This window comes from Acipenser ruthenus, chromosome 9 (genome assembly GCF_902713425.1).
Source record: "Acipenser ruthenus chromosome 9, fAciRut3.2 maternal haplotype, whole genome shotgun sequence".
NCBI classification, from domain to species: domain Eukaryota; kingdom Metazoa; phylum Chordata; class Actinopteri; order Acipenseriformes; family Acipenseridae; genus Acipenser; species Acipenser ruthenus.
In genome coordinates, this window is record NC_081197.1 from 42186442 (window position 1) to 42210133 (window position 23692).

The 23692-nt window shown below is 36.8% G+C and overlaps 1 protein-coding gene across 2 annotated transcripts in view; it reads right to left on the reverse strand.

The window, feature by feature from the left end:
- Positions 1-211: 211 nt before the first annotated feature.
- LOC117406183 (tumor necrosis factor receptor superfamily member EDAR-like) overlaps positions 212-23692 on the reverse strand; it is a 40961-nt gene continuing 17480 nt past the window's right edge. Inside the window, exons 3-12 of one of the 2 annotated variants that reach the window (XM_034010090.3) lie at positions 22062-22184; positions 18607-18788; positions 15118-15203; positions 11704-11790; positions 11067-11192; positions 10750-10824; positions 9484-9529; positions 5655-5817; positions 3597-3657; positions 212-2168 (exon numbers count right to left, since the gene is read on the reverse strand). In XM_034010090.3, coding sequence (XP_033865981.2) covers positions 1834-2168; positions 3597-3657; positions 5655-5817; positions 9484-9529; positions 10750-10824; positions 11067-11192; positions 11704-11790; positions 15118-15203; positions 18607-18788; positions 22062-22184 — 1284 coding nt within the window. In that variant the 3' untranslated portion in view covers positions 212-1833. Of the gene's footprint in view, positions 2169-3596; positions 3658-5654; positions 5818-9483; positions 9530-10749; positions 10825-11066; positions 11196-11703; positions 11791-15117; positions 15204-18606; positions 18789-22061; positions 22185-23692 lie in introns of both variants that reach the window. The other variant, XM_059030021.1, reaches the window with a different exon arrangement.

Sequence of the window (23692 nt, forward strand, 5' to 3'; positions counted from 1 at the left end):
CCCATATATGTTAACATTAATGCCACAATATATATATATATATATATATATATATATATATATATATATATATATATATCTGCATGACTTACAGTAATATAGAGATGGTATGATAATTTTATATTAAAATGGGTTTAGTCATGCACATTCAGTTTTTTAAGCAAATACATATATATATATATATATATATATATATATATATATATATATATATATATATATATATATATGCAGCAGCACATCACTTAACATTGGCTTCTCCCATATGGGTTTAATCACTTGTTGGAAAATAACACTTTGAACCAGAGGTGTAAAGAAAGCACACAATTAAAACAAACAAAAAGGTTTTCATAAAATTCAATTGTTTATCTCTAAATTAACTGTTTCACTAAGCTTTTCTAAATGAATAAAAACTTAAACGTTTCAAATGTTAACCTTAACTGCTTTATGTGCAAGGCACAGCGAAGTGTAATACAGCACAGTAAAGGCATGGATAAGCATAAGCAAGCTGGAAAAACAGAAATAGGTGTGACAAAGCATAGTTAATCATAACACAGTAGATTTATAGTATAAGCACGGTAAGGTTCTAAATATGTTTTTTTTTTTTTTTACTGTTTTCAGGGTTAAAAAATGTGTTAAATTCTTAATTTTTTAAAATGTATTTAATCAGGCAATAATTCTGCACATACTACACAGAGAAAAGGAGGAAACTGTGTGAAATCACTTCCTATTTTAACATAATGCACTCTTTAACAACTAAAACTTCAGGAACTTTATGTTTTAACACACCTCTATTTAATTGACTTATTAAAAAAGGAAACGCCTTTATTTGTTTTTACAAAAAGGATACAGATTCAGTGTTTTAGAAAGTATCCTTGATTTATAGCAACTTGCGTTAATAACTAATCGTTTGACATACTTTTGGAATGAATTTTGGGTTTGACCCAGATTATATCAATTCCATTTTGGTTGGGTAGAAATCAGGCTTCATCAGGTTTCCCTCATAATAAAACCAATTTAAAAGGGAATGTCGGTTAATGTGTTACATTAGTGGTCAGTTTTTCCTTTAAGACAAACAAAAAACCACTGAATGGAAATGGAACGAATGCTGGGAACAGCCAAAGAGAAGAATATCGTGACAGGAAATACTGTAAGTGTAAAGCGACACACCACGAGCAACAAAAAGAGCCAACAGCATTTTGAGCACAGGCTGGGAGCACATTATTACTGCAGAAGGTTAGGACTTTGTTCACAAACTCATGAGAAATTTAACGAATGTTTTTAAAGCCTGACATTCATGAAACTGTTCTGGACTCCATGTTAAGACACCATGAACAGTACTGTTAACTAGTTAAAGCTTTGTGAATAGTGTCCAATACTGGACATCAATAAGTGTGTTGGAACAGCATGTGCATCCCTGCTTGCTTCGGTTTATTCAAGAAAACAGTAAGAAGGCACTTGCAGTAAAGTGTTAGCAGAAATCTGGAACAATTAGATAATAAATTAATGTTCCTCTTGATCAAATCCTTGGTTATAATGCTTTCATGATTCTCCACAGATACCAAACAGTTTTGTTTATTTGTAAATCAATATTAAAAGTCTTTCTCAGAGTGACCAGCACACTGTTCCCAAAATCATTTAAAAAATGTCTGAAAGGTCCGTCTCTTAACATGACTGGAATTCAATTACAATCGCTTTCGCTTCTCCTTACAGAGAATTGCATTTAAACATATCTGAAAGTAGAAATGGCTAAAAAAGTGTTTTTTTCTGAAATCGCGGAGCTTAGAAACACTTAATTCTTCATTTTCCAGTGGTCCAGGCTATAGCAGCAGCTCACACGCTGGCACATCTGGATGAGAGAGCAGGGCTTGTGGTCTCCGGTATCTCAGCCCACTCAAGAATATCTGTGCACAAGGACTCCACCGCGTCCAGCCTCTCGATTTGCACCAGCTTGGTCAACAGGTCTGGGATGCTGTAACCAGCTGTGCTGATCCGGTCGAAGAGCTGCATCCCGTCTGACATGCCCCCGATCTCATCTCTCTTCAGACCAAAGCTCTCGGCCAGGTGGCGCCACGTTTTCACGATGGCTTTCTCTGTGTTGTATGTGGAGCTAAGCATCCTGCTCGTCTTCTCCAGGCAGTCAAAAGCCAGCTCAGTGGGGCTGAGACCTGGGGATGGACAGCACAGCTATAAATTAAAGCCACCAGGCACATCAACCATGTGAGGTGAGGAAAGGAAGGTTTAACAAAAAGCAATACACTGTTCTGTTCTGGTCTGTACTGAATAGAACAGTGCCCTTTCCTTTAGAAAAACTTCAAGAACATTAGCATCCATATTAAGCTTTTGCTAGGATCATTTGTTATTTATATAATTATATTGTTAGCTTTTATTCAATTAATTAATTTATGTCTATGACCACTGCACTGCACTGTTTTTGTGGTCTTGCTAGGACTCTTGTAAATGAGGCCAGTCATCAACAGGGATTATTTTGGTGAAATAAATAACAAATAAACTCAAACAGACACCAAGATATATATTAGATGGCTTGGTTTATATAAATATTAGAGGTGGATTTTATACCAAGGGATCAATCTGATTGGTTACTAATTCAATGTGGGATTTTGAATTACCTGTGTAACCACCTACAATTCCTGCTCTTACATGGTAACTACTGGCTGGATAAGCATGTCATTACATGGGGATGACCTGTAATATAGTGTTTCTGTGTAAATACATCAGGTACAGTAATAAGCAGTTGATTTCAAGTGCATTCCTGTATAATTACACAGTAGTTTCAGTGTAAGTGCAGGAGCCATTGGTAATAACATTGCTGTTACTATATAATTACACATATATTAATGCCCTATAATATAAAGTGCTACCGAAATGTGATATACATTCTCATGGGTGTAGCATCCACACTAATTCAGTAGAGAACATAACTTTGAATTGAAAACAAAATAAATACTGTATGATAAAGCAATGGCAATCAGAATTTACATTTGAAACTCAAATGCTTTCATAGAGCAAACTACTCAATTAATACATGTTTTAAAAGTTACTTCTTTTTTTAGACAAAAAATAATAAGCTGCATCCAAATTAGAGAAAGTCGAAACAAATTTTTAGTGGTTCAGTCATTACAGCTGGTTTTAATAATCCCAGCAAAACAATCGCTCAAAAACTATATCATCATATTTACTGCAGTTCTGCACAGCTTTGCCTAAATGGGTCCAATAATTAATTGTGATATGATGTGTTCCAGACACACTTTCGATGACAGATTTATAAGTCCTAGATCATGGTATTTAATTTAGAAAATCAAAACAACTGCTTGTTTAGAGAACATTGCAGTGGTCTCTTTAGACTGAGGCACCATTTAAGCACAGTACCCTGAGACACTGGTAATAAAGAATCTACACTGCACATCTCCTTCACATGTATTTGTTTTATAACTAAAATAATGGTCTGTGAGTATTTGCTACTATTACCTCGTGGGTCTACTCAATTGATCCAAGTACTGGCACTGTTTAAATCCCTATGAATCACCCTCTCTGGCATTTTAAAATGTTTGTTCATGAAATTATTTTGTGCTCACCTTCAGCAACACTGCATGCTTTAGTGTAGAGATCCAGGATCTTTTTCCTTCGACTCTGAATCTAAAAAAAAAAAATACAAAAAATGTGTTGGTTTTACTTCATTTCATTCCATTTATTTATTAAAATATAATTTAATATATCCAGGTGCTTTATCCTATTGGTATTAGTAGTCACTCGGGCATTTTATTTTCATTTTTTCAGTCTTTAAGTCCTATTTTTAGAGAGTAGAAAAATCATTGTCTATTTAACAAAACTAGGACCAAACTTTCAATATTATCCTTTCAAAAAGTCAGTAAAAGCTTTGAAGATATGTCCCAGAGATTCATACAGACACTGCAAAAATGTGTAGTGAATTACATACAAGAAAAAGAAATAAGAAAATGGTTTATCAGTTGTGTGAATGTTGCCCTTTCTGTGTCTGTTCTGATGATCACCGGTGTCTTGTTTTGGCAAAGCAGTGGGTGAGACCAGGTCTGAAAAATCACCCAGTCAACAAAGTCAACAATTCTGAAAACGAATGTTCTTTGCTTTTTCTTTGTAGTCTGTTGATCAGGTTGTGTGGTTGAAATGGTAAGAATACGAGAAATTGACATGAGGACCAGTGGGTGCTCTTGCCAGCCCATTGGGATTCTGAATGTGCACCTCTGGTGGTGTGTGGGTTTAATTAAATAAATAGAGCCGCAGTATGACATGCAGTATTTCCTTGTTCTAAGGTGAAATCTGATCACATTTCCCTGAGGGCCAGTTTATAACTGTACCCATTATGGCTTTACCAAACAGTTACACAAATGTTTCTCATTTTTGCGAATGCAGGGATATGCTGGGGGGACAACTGTTTGATTTAATCGGGAAATGACGCAGGTCATAAACTGTCCCTGTATTTTTTGACTGAATCTAAACCCAACTGGTGTGATACAGTCTACCCCACTTAAGTGTATATCGTTTAAGTGTACAACCCGTAGGGGTGTGCTATTATTCATTACTTGTACTCGGAATTGCTTTTAATAAGTATTTATTGACAGGTATTCAATAAATCAATTCATTAACGTGCTGTTTTCAAAGCAGAAAAAGCTGTGCTTCACTTACGTTTACAACCGAGTACCAATCAAGGGCAATCGATAATGATTTCTGTAGGCTTAAATTACATGTAGATATGTGAAGAGAATTCATGAATTGTTTTCAAAATGAATACGGTAAATTGTCTGCAATGTACATACACCATTTAAGTAACAATAATTTCCATTTAATTCTTGAAAGTAAAAAGGGGTATTGTGAATGTGCATCACTGTGCCTTGTTTACCTTGTAAAATAATTAATTGTCTGCCTGAATTAAGTGAAGCCTAAAAGAAACAGTAAATACTTAGGACTGTAGCATAATGCATTTTGTTACCTGTACAGTACGATTTTATAAGAAGAACTGGGATCACCAACCCGCTTAAGTGTATACTCTGTTTAAGTTTATGAATATAAATAGGTTATGCATTGAACTTGTTTCTAGTGTGTATCTGTAGTTACCATGGAAACCTCTTCTCAAAACATACACAATTAGACAAGTAAGCTAGGCCGACACCCACTTCAGACTGCAGGGCCCAGTTCTGTTACCACTCGCTTTGGGACCTCAAGACAGCTTTGTAGTTTTGCAGCATCCAGGCTATATCATTCTTAATGATGAGGCTTATTGCTTTAATAACAGGGAACAGTCGGCAAATTATAGTATTAAATAATAAGGTTTCTTTTGTTGCCAGGAAAGCAGATGCCAATTGAACTTGGCAGGTGAAGCCACCAAATCGAAGGGCAACTTTAATTCAGGGACTACATAGAGGGTGCTGGAGCACATGCTTGTGAGGCCTATTACAGTAACTGCTTGAACACTTTTTCTCTTCAGGATTGCATCGTCAAGACAACAATAAAACAGCAGAATGCAGCCAACAGGACACGCAGCACCTCTTGGTTGATGGCATCTATTAAATCAGTTAGGGATGTGCTGCCACAGTTCAAAGTGACATATTGACTTTACACACACTCTGTACTTTAACCATTGCTGTTTTGAACCTTACCCCAGTGGACTTATTGTTTGTGGATGAGGACTTATCACGGGTTAAATGAACTAGTGACAACAGGCATAAATCTGTGGTCCCTTGCTTCTCTAGGGCAGCCTCCTCGTCACTGTCGATACTTCTGCTGAGAAGCTGCTCGTTTTCTGACGAAGCGTCGTTTTCACTGAAAGAAAGGAAGAAATGTTAGCTCAGTGTGATAGAATGTGCCATTATTTCTATATTCTCCAAAATGTGTAAGCTTGACTCGTGTGGCATGTATTGTAGCCCTCCAAGAAACCTACAGTCAAGAATGGCTTCATGACCTGATGGTGCCGTTATTGTCCAAGCAAAGTTTGATCAACGATGCCACACACTGTGAAGCCATATGTATTGTTATTAGTGGACATTAGTTCAACGGAAGTTAGTTGAAAGAAAATTTTCAATTTGCAAGTAACAGTACATTGGCAGCAGGGTGTCAAGTACAATACTTATGGGCACCACCCAATTAAAACTGAAAGAAAATAAATCAATAGCCCCTCATTTAAAGTTTATTATTCCACACCACAAAATCGTTTCCACATCACAATTCCTTGTTATTTTATCCCTGCTCTGTTCCTCAGGAAAACCGTCCTACAGATTACAATCAGCTCAGGTTACTTCCTTCATCAATGTTTTCAACGATAGTGCCTTTGTTGACACACACTGTGAACGAGGTTTACAAAGTGTCATTGTCTCCCAGCAAACTGGCTCTTCCCCAAGGAGCTTGGCAGCAGGCTCTATGAATTACCAATCTCTTTGGCATGCGAAGCGGAGTGACAGTGTATACCTGAACAGCATGGCCTTAGTGGTAAAAGAATGACTCAGTATCACTTCACTACAGCTTTTTGTCTAAGTTTGAACTGTGTAGTGTTTTTTTTGTGTGTGTTTCACCACACATTGATACACATAACAAACCCCTCTTTGTTAGTGCAGTTTGGATCACAGGGATGTAATGCAGAGCCCTGCCAATGTCTTTCTGCAGCCATACAAGAAATGGTTAAGGGGGAAAACTGTCATCGTCTAAAGTTGTGATGTTTCAACTAGTGGTTTGGCTAAGGCGTGCACAAATTAACAATCGTTGTTATATCTGTGGAAATGAACAACTTCACTAAAAACAAATGGGCAAATATTTGAAGGTCTTGCGAATTTTCTCATCTTTCTCGCAACTCTGCTTGCGTTGCGAATGTTTCGCGTAAAATCGCAAGTGAGTGAAATCTAAAAGATTTGAGGAGAAACATCGCAACTTCTTGCAATATGAAGACGCATTATTTGGGCTTGACGAGGCCCAGCCCCAGCACCTCTTCAGCTATGAAAGATAAAAATGTCATTACATGTTTTACTCTCAAATGCGTTTTCTTACAATTCTCAGCACAGTTTTATCCATTCTGCAAGTTCTTGCATGCGCAAAACAAAGACAGTACACTGCTAGGGACATTTAATTACTTTACCATTTACGTGCCATAAAGATGACACTGGCTGCGAAAGAAGGACTGCGACTCTATTGTCATTTTTTATACACAAATAAAATAAGATTACTTGATTTGAAAAACGTCTTGAACGATACAAGCAAATTCCTACAGTACTTGGTTTGATTGAATGAGTAGTAGACAACAAGCTTCAATATGAAAGCTGAACATTAATTTCAATAAACAACAAGTTTTTGATGAAAACAAATATTGTAGCCTACTTCACTAAAGTGAAAACTGGCACCTGTTATTTTTAAATACCACTGCTTCCACTTAATAACAGGAACAACATTTTATTTAGGGATAGTGTTGAACTTTGAACTTTGAACGTTGAACACGTTTATGCCTGCCTGTACCCCTACCCCCGCGCAGGAACACTGCCTGCTAACTTCCCCTATTCAAAAAAATATAAAAACAATAATACTAGCCTGGTTCTCTCTTTCCTTTTTTCAATGAATAGAATTTAATTAATTAAGTATAAAAACAAACCAAGCTAACAACTAGCTAACCTAAACAGAAATATATTTATTTATTTATTTATTTATTTATTTATTTATGTATGTATTTACATACTGCGGGATCTGTTTCATTCACAGCACTGATAATGTTAGATATACAGTAGCTAGATATTACTACAGTGTGGACCATAGGTCAAACCAATGTTTGTTTAGGGTGTGTGTATTGTTTTTTTTTTTTTTTATATATATCAATGTCGGCCTTTGGAGTCATCTGAATGTCTTTCCACTTTTTATTTCATTTTAAACCGTTTAAATGCCAAACCATAACAAAACATAATAATGTATAGACACAGAGCAAAAAAAGTGGACGGACAAAATACATAGTTGTCCTTCCCACCGAATGTTATACATTGTCTGTATATTCTGCCCGCATGACATTTCCTCTTTTTCTGTTACTCTGCTAGCATTTGCAAATATAGCTGTCTGAAAGCCATGTTCAGAACTAGAAACAGATATTGTCCTGAAATACTTCCTGTGAAATAATTAAAAGGAGTGTAACCAGTCTCAAGTGATTTCCATGCAACATAGTGAATTGCGAGCAAATTAACTTTTGAGCTTAGCTCATGATGGTGAACTTGCAGGATTATTCATGACACCACCCCCAAATCTGAGAGAAAAGCACTTGCGAGAGAACAACTCGCAAACCAATTTTTTCCAATGCAGCATCTATTTTGAATCTCACTCAAAAGCGCAACTTTTTTCGCAAAAAGGACTTGCGGAAAAAAAATCTCTACAACTCCTCCATTTGAATATCTGGCCCCAAGTCTCCAGGGTACATTGTATACAGCTGCCTCATCACTAGAAAGCCACTTAATTTTCGAGCTGGAATCCTAACATTAACTTGTTTTTTCCACCTGGTGCCCATGTAAAGGGAGGTGGTAAGGCACTATTAAAAGTTCTCCACACTAAAGACTAACACCTCTTGAAACCCAAATGCTATAACTTTTCCTGTGGTAACTTTAATTATCTGTAGATCTAAAGCAAAATTGCAGGAGATAAAATCACCAATTTGAGGCTCCAATTCAAGTTTCAACATACTTGACTTGTAGCACTTGCAGTATTTATAAATTTTTTGTGCCCTACAGAAAAAAAGGTTTGAATCATGGGGGCATGTGTGTTTTGGCTTGTTTCTAGAACAACAACAAAAAGAGTGGCTTGGTGCATTTATAAAATATATTTTTGTCTAGCATCTGGCACATTTCTTTACATTGGTACATTGTTGCTAAATTGTTTTTAGCCTATGTGTGTCAGTGTTCCAAAGCAGCTTTATTTTAAATCAAGTGATGTGATACAGAAAATCTTACAACAAACATCTAGCCAGCTTAACATAGTTTATAATGTGTCAATGGGAAAATTGGATCAAAACAAAGCAACGTGCCAGCCACTGTATTTGACAAAAGTGTCCCTTTTTTTCTGAAACAAGAACATTACCTTAACAATACTCAAGAGTACTTGAGCACAAAAAATATATATATATTGTCTAACATCGCTTCACATTCAAAGTGTTACTGCGTTAATTGTTAATGGCATAATTGACACGTAGTGCCACTTGGTGTTTGAATATTGTAAGTGTGCTATTATCATTAAAGAACATTAAGGTTCTCTTAATGGTTTGGTCACTCCCTCATTTTCACACAAAGTCAGTTGAACAGAATTAATGGTGCTGTATCCCTATATTGGCTGATACATTATAAGCAGTTGTATTTGGTGCTGGGGACTAGAAATAAGTAGAGGCATAACAAACTACCTTATATGATTTATAAATGAAAAACCCAACAATGAATTGAAAACTGAGAAGAGTAAATGAAGGAGCAGCATCTGACCCACCTTTTGACAGTCTTTGGAGGATTTGGTTTGAGTTTGTCAACATTCTCTGTAAAAAAAACAAAAACATCACAAACTCAGTTTTGCAGGTATGTCAGTTGGTTATTCTTGGAATACGATTTTCTAAATGTGATAATGTGTCTTTTGCTGCCTGATTATATAACCCTATATACACATGAGTATATTAACAAAGTTATGTGCGTCATCACCTCTTCACACAAAAAGCATAATTGTATTTATTCATGCAGTGGCTGTGTTGAGATCAGTTATAGATCAACTGAACAGATGTGAAGCTACCCTAACTATTTCAGCACTAAGAAACATTGCAAAAAGACAATCTTACTATGATTAACGAAATGCAGTGTCCTATATGGAAAAAAAGTTATTTAAAAATAATGCTACGGTGAGTGGAGTTATTCATTTTTCTCAGACTGCACTAGCAGTTCTCCACTTTGAGTGGAATTATTTTCCTTAGATCTATATACAGTGTTGAAAGACTTAAGCACTTAAGCTTGTTTCTCAGTTTCGTAAAACTAACATGAATTATTTCCTTTCAAATACAAGGAGTTAATTACTGACTGGAGTAAACACTTTTTTTCTGTAATAGACATACAGCAATGATTGGTTGTCAGTAGTTATATTATACAGGCTTAACTTATTGCAAGAACATGTTTATTCTAAAGAGATTAAAACCTACATTATAACCCCACATTCTCCCTGTCTTTTCCTGTGTTTCTGTACTGATCCATTCTTATGACCTATTGCCTGGAATCGCTGCTGTCAGAAAAAATAAAAAAAAACACCATACTGCAGTCATCTCTTGGAAAAATGACCACACATATCTTAGCCTGATCTGAAGACCCGCCATATTTTCAATAATAGTACGACTTGGTTTTGGCCTGCATTGAATGTTTATCTTTTAGCAATCTAGCTTTGAGTGAAACCACATGTGGAAAACGGTCACCATTTTTAAGCATGGTTTCATAGCATAGAGACCGAACCAGTAGCTGTTGTAGTATACTGTAATGAAGGCAAATAAACAGATCATACATGAATACATACAGTATATATCACCACCCACCACGTTTGACAGGTTGTGTTCTCTTAAAATATATATTCTCACTGAAAAGGGAAATACATTTTAAAACAACCCAGGTGCTGTATTGCAGATTCCTGATGTAGGTGGACTAATAGCAGTAACTAAAAGGGTTTAAAGACTATCTGAGGTTCCATCAACAATGAAGGTTATCCAACCCATTCCATTCTTACCTTGAGCTTCCTTCTTCTCTTCCTGCTTGCTGGTCTGTGCTTCAACAGTCTTGACTGAGTGGCTGGAGCAACACGCTGGAGAGAAGATTAAAAAATATATGAACTACTATTTTTTTTTTTTTTTTAAAGAAAAAAAACATTCTTATTAGTTTCTCACAAAGATACACAAGTAGATTAACCACAATGCTGCTTTCAGGCTTTACAGACGTTGCCATTATATTGTCTTCTCAGAATAGACTGGAGGGAGCTGGAAGTTTAACTTCCAGCCTTATCCAGTTAAATGTTTGCTCAAAATGTCAGTTATTGAAGAAGCTTACCTTGAGAATTGGGTTTTGTCTTCAGTATGTAGAACATGATGATTAACACAATGGCAATAGCCATAATGAAGATTGTTGACATTGCTATTATAAGAGCTGTAGCCAAGTGTCCTTGTCCAGTCAGGTCTGCTGAATTGACAAGACACATTGTTAACATTGCCTTAGTAGGCTGAACTAAAATATTTGTTGTGCAAAATACATAGATAAAAGTATGAAAGGTCCATTCTATTAACATGATTTGGCATGCAAACATTATGCAAAATTAAAAGTTGCTGAAACTGCCCAACATTAACAACGTACTGATTATGTTCAGTTTGACTAGCCTGTAATACTGTTAATGGAGGGTACAGTACCTGTAGAGAGTCACATGGTCAAAACAGTAAAAAATACTCATCAAGTGGTATTTGGAGCTCAGAAGCAAATGTTTGCACTTTGAAGTTACAGTTAATGCTAAGATTAATTGAAATATTACAATCCATTGTAAATAAGTTTTAAACACGCGTTATTAATCCCATTATTCCTTGTTTCACTGGAGGACGCACTTTCCAAGTCACCCCTGTGTGCACAGCAGCCTCTGGATTTACATTAGTCTGTAGGACCTAAAGGTTAGTGGTGTAATACCACGGGTCTCCCTTACCTTTATGGGCATGTGGGAATGAAGTGGTGGTGCTAGAGGAGAAGGATCTGCTAGAACTACCAGAATCGCTGAGCATGGTGCCCATACCTGCCAAGCCAAAGAGACAATGAACAGCCTGGTGGAGGAAACTGTGAACTGTGGACTACACAAAGGGCTAGAGCTGAAGGACAGGGTTTAGAACAACCACATGGGTTGCCTTGATACTGTCATGCTTGGCAGTGAATCCAACACTGCCTTTGTATGAAAGGCGCTTTGAAAGTCTTTTTTATCCCTAAAGATAATCTTCAAATGCAAGCATTTTATGGTTTGTCTAAACATGAATCTCACTGGAAGACATTGTAAGGCAGACCTTTGTAAATTATTGAATTACCTATTAAAAATATAACACAAGTAGGTTGTAGTTCTTTTTTTCATTTGGTAAAAGAAAACTCAACAGAGATAGTTCTTGGGTAACACACTGGAACAGTAAAGAGCGAGAAAGATAAAAAGGAATTTCAGTACTATACATCACTGATGTAGAAAATAGTACTTAAGTCTACCGTGACTTCTTAGAGACCACCAAGCAAGATGTCAATGAAGAGACAACTGCACCCTGTACACTAGGTACAGGACCATTGGAACTGATTACGAAAGACCCGTCCTCCAAAACATGAGATGTACATGGAACAAACAGGAGATACAGTTCTGCAGAACAATTATCGCAAGCTGCAACAAGTTAATAATCCTCTGTACTTCTAATTAATAGACACAAACTACGCAATCTGTTTATCTACTTCACAGATTAACTGGCAAGCACTAGCTCGCCCACGCCGCAAACAAGTAATTCCCTGCTTAATCGCTTAGTTTTTTTTTTCTGTTTGGCATTTTCTTAAGTTGAGTTAAAACATTTAATTAAAAATACTTCCTGCAAATGTGATGTATCTGTGGCAATAATTACAGTGCTACAGTGTTGAATGACTTTTTCATTTTTACTTCATTAAGCCATTTAGATAATGACAAGATAATGAAATTTCTGCATGAATTTTTAAACTTGCTGGAATACCAATCGATAACAGAGACCCATTTTCATTTCTTAATGCCAGCACCAATAAATAAGATTTTGCGGAAAATGCACTGGTTTTAGGTTACAGAAAAGGCAGTGTAAAATATATATAGATTTTTTTTTTAATTGCAAGTTCTGTGTCATTGAGGTTTACAGTACCTCTGAAAATTGCCAGTCCAAAATAATTCTTTAAGTTCACTTCTTCTTTCTGACATCTTTTATTAATCCAGTCAATACAATACAGCTCTAAACAGAGACATTGCCAACTTCTAGCTCAACCTAAAAATGAGACACTGGTGTGTGATGCCAGTTTTGTTTGGTCTCTGTCTTCAATGCATTTTTTATGCACACTGGTTTGCATTTGCAGTTCTTTCATTTACAATGTCTTTATCCACTTAAAATTACTGATAAATGACACTTAAAAGGCAGGATCCCATCTGGTTTCAGTTTCAAACCCCTGCTACTAAAGTGGAAGCTTTCATAAATCTTTTTTTTTTTGTGGAAAATATGTCTTGTATGTGTTCTGACAATAAAGAACTAACCCTCAGCTAAATAACAGAAATAGTTTGTTCTGAAAAATAATGTAATGCGCCTGGTTCAACCTTGACCTCTGTACACCAGAAGCAGTTTTATTAAACAAGTATGTTTACGTAAATTTAAAGCAAAATTGCCTGTGTTGATGATTATATATGATAAGTACAGTGCTCACCCATTATAACACGCCTCGTTATAGTGCGGAATCGGTTATAACATGATAGGGTTGTGGCTCCCATTTCCATTTGCTCCATAATGCCATTACAGTAGCCCTTTTATACTCGTTATAAGGTGGAACACAAATAGCACGGTCTTGTAACTATGGCTCCCCAATATAGCGTTATAAAGGGTGAGCACTGTATATTGATTTGGTTATCAAACAAACAAAAAAAGCTTTTATGCCCTGCCCCAAGTGTAAAACAAAAATTTTTCTGACAGCATAGAAAATCTGTGTTTTTCCGTGTTATTCCGCAGCAAACGTATTCCTAGGATCCCTGAAGACTACCAATATGTTCAAGTTTGGAACATGTTTAACCATCAAAAAGATTGTACAAGTCTCTATATACAGTAAAATACACTTATGTTTATCAAAGCATTTTCCCCAGTTTGAATGTTACACATATTTACACAGGTTAATTCATAGATTCTCAAGTCTCCTCAATATAATGCAAACTGCACAGAATCCACAGTGCTATAAGATGAGAGAGTACAGTAGTCTCTAGCTAAGAGAACACCCCTTGGAAAGCAAGTGAAGTGTTCTCTTAGGCAAAGTGTTCTCTAAGACGGAGTTGACCAACAGGCACAATATGAATCAATAAATATGTATTAAAATAACTGTCAAAATAAATTAACACAGCACCCCTACACACGTTAAAAAATGCAGCAGCAGCTCTAGATTAATTATGAATACACGTACACGTACATTCAAGACATGCACAACATCATTTCACAGAATGGTGAAGAAACTGGGAAACACAAACTAGTTGGCGACTTGTGTCTGATTCAGGTTTTTTTCAAGAGCTCGAACAATTTCCAACTTTTTGTAGCAAGAGAAACAGCGGCACATTTTGCCGTTTGTTTACATGCCATTTTGTAGTGATGAGGCGCACTTGTGGAAATCAATACAAAATGAGACAATGATATGATGGTGGAATAAACCAATCAGTGTGCCACAAGACACTCTGGCGATGACAAGTCACTTTTGAAAAGACTGAATAAACCATTTTAATTTAAGTTTGATGATGTTGAGTTATCAAGTTACAAAACAGTACTGTATAAGTTGTGAACAAATCGCAATCAGTGCCAAGAAGGTGTTCTTTAAGAAAAGTTCCTGTTCCTTTAGGCAGAGCATTTACAATGGGAAAAAACAGTTTAACCACAAGGGTGTTCTCTTAGGCAAAGTGTTCTCTTAGGAAGTATTCCTATACACAGGGACTACTGCATTGGTAGAAAACATGCTTGCCATTTTTACAGTTAATAGAATTCTTGAAATCAGTCACATGCATTTTTACAGCACAAAACTGCAGTGGTTACAGCACTAAGATGTTGAAAATGTGTGGTCTCGGTACTCAAGTCCAAACGCATTACATATCAGGGCTCCCCTCTTCTGGCATTCATTTGCACAGTAATTTGCAGTTTTTCAATGTTTTTCTCATGGTTATACAATGTATTTACCATGTTTTGCCATGTTTTTAAATATGCTTTACCATACCACTCTAGGATTTTCAATGCATACCTATGCTTTACCGTACTGTCACTTTGCTTTGTTACACTTTTCTACACTTCTACAATGGTAAACGTCTACAACGGAGCATTCACTGTCAGAAGCTTGCACTTACATTCTTTGATGTTTGAGGGTGCCATCAAACAGGAGTGGCACACCATCCCATATATGTTCCTGTGTCTGTTCTCAAGGATATAGTAACTGCAAGAAAAGAAACAGGATAAATTGTAATTGGAGCATTTGGCTAAATCACAGAACCACTGCCAAGTCAAAGAGCCTAATGCACACAATCACACCATTATCTTAATACCCATATGCTTCTGTTGCCCTTGTAGGCAACCAATCCTTTAATAGAAACAATTAATCAAGCATCAGGTACTCATTAAACTTTCAGATGTCTGATAACTATGTTGTATTGATTAAAAAGTTATTAAAATGAAAACCCTAGATGCATTAAGAATGATTGTGAATTGTAAGGATGGTTGTAAAAGCATCATAAACATGTTAATCTTATGGAAGACCTGCTATTTGGGGTAATTTTCTCTTGTTCTCCTGGTGGTTTCTGTGGTGGCGCAGTGGATGGTAAAGGACCCCTGTTTTGCATAATAGACCAGGGCTCGTAGCCAGAGCTATCTGGCTATTGTAAAAAGTTGCCAAGCTCTGCTGTCAAACATATGAAACACTCATAACACTTCATGGGCTGTTTACCAAACAAACACTACTTTACCCTGGCCTTGGGTCACATGTCGATACCCAAACAGCCTGCTAGCGTGGGCATAGACAAAAGGCCTTGGTTTACGAATGGTGAACCCTAAAATGTATCCGTTTTTTAAACATCAGTTAAAATAACTTCTTAAAAATAATATCCCCCCATTTTAGCCTTTGCATGACACGGTTGCTGTTTGAATTAAGGTCACAATATAGACGCATATTTTTTTTTGCCTGAATTGTGCGTGATGTTGACACTTTTTTTAGTATGTTAATAGTTACAGTTGTCAGTTTGGGTGGGCAAATAAAAGCAGGAAAGGTTTATTATTTACAGAGACAATGGTACTTGGTTTCAACTCCCCTCTAACCCACTTATATCTTGAACAAGCATTGTCAGAGTCTTACTATTCAGATACAATGTGCCTACATTTCCAGGCCCTACATCTGTTTAATATCTTGCTTGGATTAAAAAGATAATTCTGGGGGTCCCCGAGTGGCTCCAAGTGCTGCCGCGGGGAGCGCAGGATGAGTCACACAGCTTGGACGGTTCGTGTCCGGGCTGTGCAAAGAGGCCGAACTTTGCTGGGGACTCCAAAGCGGGTGTCACATTGGCTCTGATGCTCCCGGGGTGGAAGATCGGAAACCGGCAGGGATTCCTTCTCCTCATCAGGCAACAGCGAACCCTACTGGCCAGACACTGAGCACATTCAGAGTGGATATAAAGAAGGGCGTAAAAGCGATTCTGGCTTTAGGCTGGCGAGATTGGAGGACGCTCACACACCCTCAGAACGTCTGTGCTGAGTGAGGAGTCGCCGCGTTGAGGAGAAAAAACATAATTGGACATTCCAAATTGGGGGAAAAATAAATAAAAATAAGAATTGGTCACTATAAAAAAGATTATTCTTTTTGCAATTCTTAAAATTCTAAAAGTGGACAATATTACGCTCCAGAAAGCAACCTAATTGTTGGGAGTTTTAAATTCATTACAGTGTACAGCTCCTCTGATATTCTTTCCATATAGGGAACCATATGCATTTACCCTTCTGTGGTAGACCATCATCACATATTTCAGTTTGGGGATTTAGAGAAGCCCATAATGAATGGAGAATAAGTTATTGCCAAGCCACAAAGGCAAGTGAAAAGCCAAAGATACATGTAGTGCTATAATGACAAACAGACCGTGGTCCGGGTTAGATTTCCAGAGGATGAATGTGGTTATGTCATTTTTAAGGTACTGCACTTGAGAAGAAAGCAGCAAACATCAAAGCTATTTCTTTAACCAACAGCCAGTAAGTATATGGTGCTGCATAGCCAAACCGGTGTCCAATTTAGGGCTGCGTCTGACAAGGTTGAATATCTGAAATGACATGTTGCTGCTTTTAAATGTTGTAATACATATTGAAATGAGTTAGGTAACTATGTTGAGGGCATCATTTGTTTAGCTTCTGGGTTGTTAAACTCCTAGCACAAGCAACAATCATATAAAGAAAGTCTGATCTGCAGGAACTGATTTTTTATTTCCAAGGGTCTAAGGATACAAAATGAGAACCATGTGGCAGAGCAGGGCTCTGACCTTGTAAATATTGGCAGGGATGGGGTTAAATTCTCCTCCCTGCCCAGGTTTATTGTGTCAGGTGGGAATAATGAACAATCAATTAGCACCCAGCCACCTGACATAAAAGGAGGCCTCAGCTGCTCTGTAAGGAGAGGTAGCTGAGGAAGCAAGAGTGTGGGTTTTTTTTTTTTTTGCTTGCTTGCTGGGATTTTTCCTTTGTGTGCTGTTTTTGTTAATTTTGCATTCCAGTGAAGGCATAGCTCAGCCTGGAAGCCTTATTTCTGTAGGTTTTTACTTTGTGTTTATTCTTTGTGTTTAAGAACCTTTTGTTTGGCCCTTGTGCCTGTTTATTTTGAGTCTTTTATTTAATAAAAGTATTTTTATTTGAACTGCAGTCTGTCTCTGGGCCTCATCCCTTGCGCCATCCTGTCACAAACCATTATTAGCATGGCTCAAAGTATCCCAGAACCAAGCAGGCTGATCCATGGTAGTGTCTTTTTTTGGAATTTTAGCACCAAAGAAATAACATTTTAATGTTAGTTTACCAAGAAATAGCTTTCTATCATTTGAGCAGTACCTCAAAAAGTACAAAATTGGCCAAACATGCCTCAGTCTCAACTCTTCCTTGTTTCGACCATATCTGTAAAAGGTGTCTTGTGTTACCGTATGATTGCTGTTAGTTGAAACAGTGACAAGATTGTGAGTTATTGCTAATTTCTCAAACAATCTTTTCACAGTAAGTGATGCAGCACAGGACTGGATCATCTAGCATGGTGGTCTTCAGCTCAGGGTTGTTAGACAGGAAAGTCAAGTCCATCTGCTCTCTAACTGGCTGTCACATGCTGCAGCCAAGATGCTGATAAATGGCACAGTCTAATTTGGGGCTATGCAGTTAATTAGACAGTTATTCATGTTTTAAAGGCTAACTTTTTTTATGGAGCTTAATGGTTGAAATTGTACATTAACTGACATTACCCTTGGTTTAGAAGATGCAAAATACATTTAACCTGCAGAATCTGAAAATGCATACAGTACCATGAAAAACTGATTTGCTTGTGATTTTATTTCTTCGTTATTACATGCAGCCCATTCAGACGAACTCACACTTGTTTAAGAATGTGCACATTATTGTTCATGCATAATTTAACTACCTATGTGTTTTCACGAATTGCATGGGTATCTTAGTTTTTTTTTCCTTTTGTTATTTGACTAATTGCACCTATTCATGTTTATTTTGTCTTTTATATAGATTTTTGGTCATCTGAAAAATTATTTCTGAATACATCTAAGTTTTTATTAGCTTGAAAAATACACTAAGAGGGAACAAGGTGCTACCCGTACCCTGGTAGACAAGGCCCGCATTCTGCATCGCTCTCTGCCGTGCCAGGGGTGAGGACAGTCGCCCGGAAGAACCCATCACAGTCCTTGTGTCTCCTGCAGATCTGGTAGCCACCCTTCGAGAACTTGCCTGGTAGGCAAGGCATGCAGTCATAGCCTTCATCTTTAGTACCATAGCCACAACTCTGGAGGAAAACAGCTGGGGGTTAGCATTAGTGTTTACTGGTTCCTGTTTTTTACAATACCATTTCCATTGCATGCAATGTATATTATTTTAATCGTAACACTTGTCCACACAAATCCTTTGCTTCATTATTTTGTTCATTCTTTTTAATCACAGTTGCAGTAAGGAAACACCATAATACAGAACAGACTTCTCATACAGCTAACCCCAAATGCACATGATTCCTGACAGTGAGGAAGAACAGTTTCTTTTAAAGTATAAAATGGAAGCTCAGGACATTTTTGTGAAATTGTGGCTAATCAGAACATCAAAATAGACGATGAAAACAAAACATTTACAGTGTGGCGTAGTTAGTTTCAAAACTTGGCGAGTAGATCAATTAAATATATCAATATTTTTTACACTTCTTGTTAAATGTCAAGCTGTTATTACTATACATATCTTTATCTCACCTTGCAATGTTTCACAAGTAATTCCAGCTCTGACCTCTCGCTAGCTTGCATCACACTGCCCGCAATCTGCTACTCTGCATTTATTACTTGTTTCATTAACTACAACTTGATATTCTAAAAAAATGGACAACAAATGGACAAAAAGGTACTCCTCAAAGCCAGCTGAACATGCCCCTGCTTTAGGAGATCCTTGTCTTTATATTGTCTTGAAATCCTTCCATGCACCTTCCATTAACTCTGTCAGTTGAACTTCAATCAAAACACAACAAACCAGGCTTTGCTATAAAATAAATAGTAAGTTTCAGTGTTTTTGAAGGGAAGGACATTCACCAGGTGCTGCTCAGAACATTTAAGTTGGTTTGAAATACTACAAAAAGGTAGTATGTTTTTGCTACTTTGTAGGATTTGGAGGCTTTTAAATTCATAAGCAATAAAATGATTATTTCTTCAAACTCAGTTTATTAAAAAAAAAAAAAAAGTTTAAAGACAAACTTAATTAGATTTTGGCGAATCAAAATACATAATATTTTGTTTCTGATTTCTGATACTTTCCCTAACATTGTGTTTAAACGTAATGTGTAGCTGCACTGTACTGTATAATTTTGCAACATTATTTAATACATATATTTACAAAATGATATGACCTAGAAAATAAGCTGAATATAAAATAAGCTAAATACATGTTGTTCAGAGATGGTCCATCCTCACTAATCTCTGTATTAAATAGAAGCAATTGTACATCCATATTAAAGTCTGACTTGTATATATTGCATGTGGTTTGTCAATACAGCTTATCGTTTTTTCCTGTTGGATATATTTTTTACATGGTAACATATAGAAAAGTGCTTATTGTGCCAATCAACTTTTTCACGTGTTAATATTGGTTGGAAAAGGCTTTTTAAGAAGTGGTTGTTGTTTTGACCTGACAACACCCCACTCCCAGGTCTCATTACATTTCGTGGTTACAGTAAACAAATTTCCTGGATAAAATTATAAAAGTGATGAAAGGGCAGCAATAAAAATCATTAATCACATCTATCTTGAGAGTGTCAAGCACACCTTTTCTTTCATCATTTTAACATATTGAAGCATTTGATGTTGGGATCAAGTTTGGTAACATCAATTTAAAAATAATAAACCAAATAAAGTTAAACTCAAGATTCTGGTGAAAGCCATCCTGATACCACACAACAGATTCGCTTTCTGTGCAGCAGGTATTAGGACTCCACAAGGAGTCATATGTGCATGAATCTCGGAGAGGTTGGGGGCTAATGCTTGCTGCACTGGAGGAGAATGTATAGTGTAGCGGTAGGGTCAATTGGCCAAAGTGAAAATAAAATCTGAGAAACTATAGCAAAATGATGAAGGACTTGGAAACAGGTGTTATATTCAGAAACTTTAATCTACCCTTAATCTTAATGCATGCCTTCTCAGTTTGTTTTGGGTGTTTTTTTTTTCCTGAAACCTCCACAAGAACTGCTGAAAATACTAATTAAGATAATGAATAGCCCAATCCAATTAAAATGTTCTTCTTCACATTTACAAGGTGTCCTAGATAACATATTGGTTTCATATGTTTACTAGCTATAAAGACTTAAGGGGCTAATTAACATTAGATCCTTCAGCTGTAAGTGTTATAAAAAGCATAATCACTACAGAGAAAATTATAAGATGCCGAAAGCTGTGTTGCTATAATTAGTCACATTTTTTCAAGAAGTTACTATTATTGCCTTTAGAAAATAGTTTGACAAATCCAATTGGGATACAGTAATATTATTAGTGCATTGCAGTGAAGAAACTCAAGCATGGCTGTGTGGTCCAGTGGTTAAAGGAAAGGGCTTGTAACCAGGAGGTCCCCGGTTCAAATCCCACCTCAGCCACTGACTCATTGTGTGACCCTGAGCAAGTCACTTAACCTCATTGTGCTCCGTCTTTCAGGTGAGACGTAATTGTAAGTGACTCTGCAGCTGATGCATAGTTCACACACCCTAGTAAGTCACCTTGGATAAAGGTGTCTGCTAAATAAAAAATGACAAAGCACTGGATTTGTACTACTGTACCTGCCCTTGTGCTATCATTTCCCTAACTACAGAACCACTGCTTTGCCATTGTAGTGTGGCTGTGCTGCCACAAAAGATCACTTGGTCATGGTGGAGAATGAATGTTCATTTAAATAAGCTGTGTCATGAATAGATGTTAATGGCATTGGAATGCCATGATGTGTTAGTTCATACACACACATACATCACTTATTATAATGGTTTGCACTATAAATGCCACTGAAAGGGATATTCCTTTTACAGTAACAAATTGCTGAACTGAGCCAGTCATTGTCTCTACAGTTTCCTGGAGCTGTGGAGAGACAGGAAACCACAGTTTACATGAAATAAATAAAATAAACAATCTATTCAGTAAATTTGTTTTCTGATTTCATCGACATCTGGTAAAGTGAGTTGGCCCCTGTGGAATAACTGCTGTGGAAAATCAATCACTGTAGAGCAAAACAATACATCTATAAAGGTCTATAAGTCTGTAAGTTTCATCCTTTTTGGGGCTTGTAATTTATATATATATATATATATATATATATATATATATATATATATATATATATATATATATATAATGAATGTGCATCTGTTGGCATTTGTCTTCATTCATGTTGAAGTAATAAATAAATGACAATAATCCAGTTTAATTCCAGCACGGAATGCAGAATGACTGTATTCAGGGTTCATGTAACAGTAATAGCTTAGACATCAATGTCTTGGCATTCACAATTGTGGAGTTGCCATCCCTGCAATGAATAACAACATGCTCACCATGTACGGTTCTTCCCCAGCCTGGCACTGGGGGCACACTTGGCAGCCCCCGGTGGTTTGGTTGTAGTACTCATTCTCACCACAGCTGGAATACTCGGCTCTCACAGCTGGAATGATGGACACCTAGAAGAGAGATGCTGACAGATAAGAGACTGAAAAAAAACACTTTTTCAATGTTTTGCCAGAAACACAGAGATAAGCGCGGGCGCGTGCAGATTATTTCATATATCTTTTCTTTTAAGCACTATGTACTATGCAAGTACATTACAAACTAAATAAAACAGCAATAACAAGAATTAGTACACTTCTAGCATCAAATTTAGAGCGTACTGACTTTCTGAGAACCCAGAACCTGCACTTTTTAACATGCACAGGACTGGCATAAAGCCACTTGGTATATCCACACATGCTGTGGCTTATCTAGCCGACACAGAGTGCTTTTGTGGCGCAGAACATGTTTTATTTACTATGAGCATTAACTTCACCAAGTGATGCAATGCTGAATGAACGAGCTGAGGTCACATAACTTTACTGCACATACAATCAGTGGTGTAGTCCTAAACCAAAAAGCACCGGAACGCCAACAAAATAGAGATTTCTGAAACAAAAATGATACACATTCCCGTTTTATTTGTTCATTGAGCTTGCGGTAACATTTAATAGGTTATACATGAGTCTCGTGTGTGAGTTTTATAGGCTACTCCCCTAGTCAGTGCTGCCCAATTGGCAGTTTCCAGCCAAATTTGTCTTGTTTTGAAAGCATCTTGCGAGTAAATACTGTCTTTAGTGGTTTAGTTATTTCATCGTGCATGTTCTTTTTCTATTATGACGTCATCACCAGCGCAGAACTTCAATCACCACAACGTCCTGTATACTGTATCACGTCTTCCCTCTGTCTTTTTTTCTGGAGCTCTGCATCCAATAAAATTACGAATCACACAAACACTCAGTTATTTTTTATTCGTCACCAATTTCAGAACAGTGCAATTACAATTGTTTTTCTATTTATTTTTAAAGAATGTATCCGCTGACAGTTCTGGGCAATTAAATTTTATACATGTTTTTCCTGGACCGACCGCATTTGAACTCATCAGATTAAAAAAATAAATAAATAAAACAGCAGTTCTGGTACTGTAAATTGTGAGAAAAAAACAAGCAAAGCAGATAAATAAATACATAGTTTATAACATTACTGTTTTTTGGGTTTTTTTTAATAAAAAAAATAGCACTTATCTTAAATGTAAGTGCAGGCTTTGGCTTCTTTAAAAAACACAATTCGGCTACTTCTTCATCAGTATTTTTACTAAAAAACATTATTGGCCTTAAACATTGCACCACAAGGACGACTGACTGAATCGTACAATTGATGTGTGTGACTTGATTCTGCAAACATTTTAAATACATGCCAGTTATCGAGACAGAGATTCAGATTCGTGTACCATCAGTAGTGGCACGTAGGGAATCTGGTTCCTAATGCCTATTCAATGGCATGGTACAGAAATGCTATTTTGATTTCGGAAAAGAGATCGCTTCATCGGTGTGTATGCATCTAAATTATTCTAAAGTTGATTCTTAAGTTAACTTTTAAGTCGAGGTTCTGCCTATTGAAGTACTGGAACACGATTCCGGCA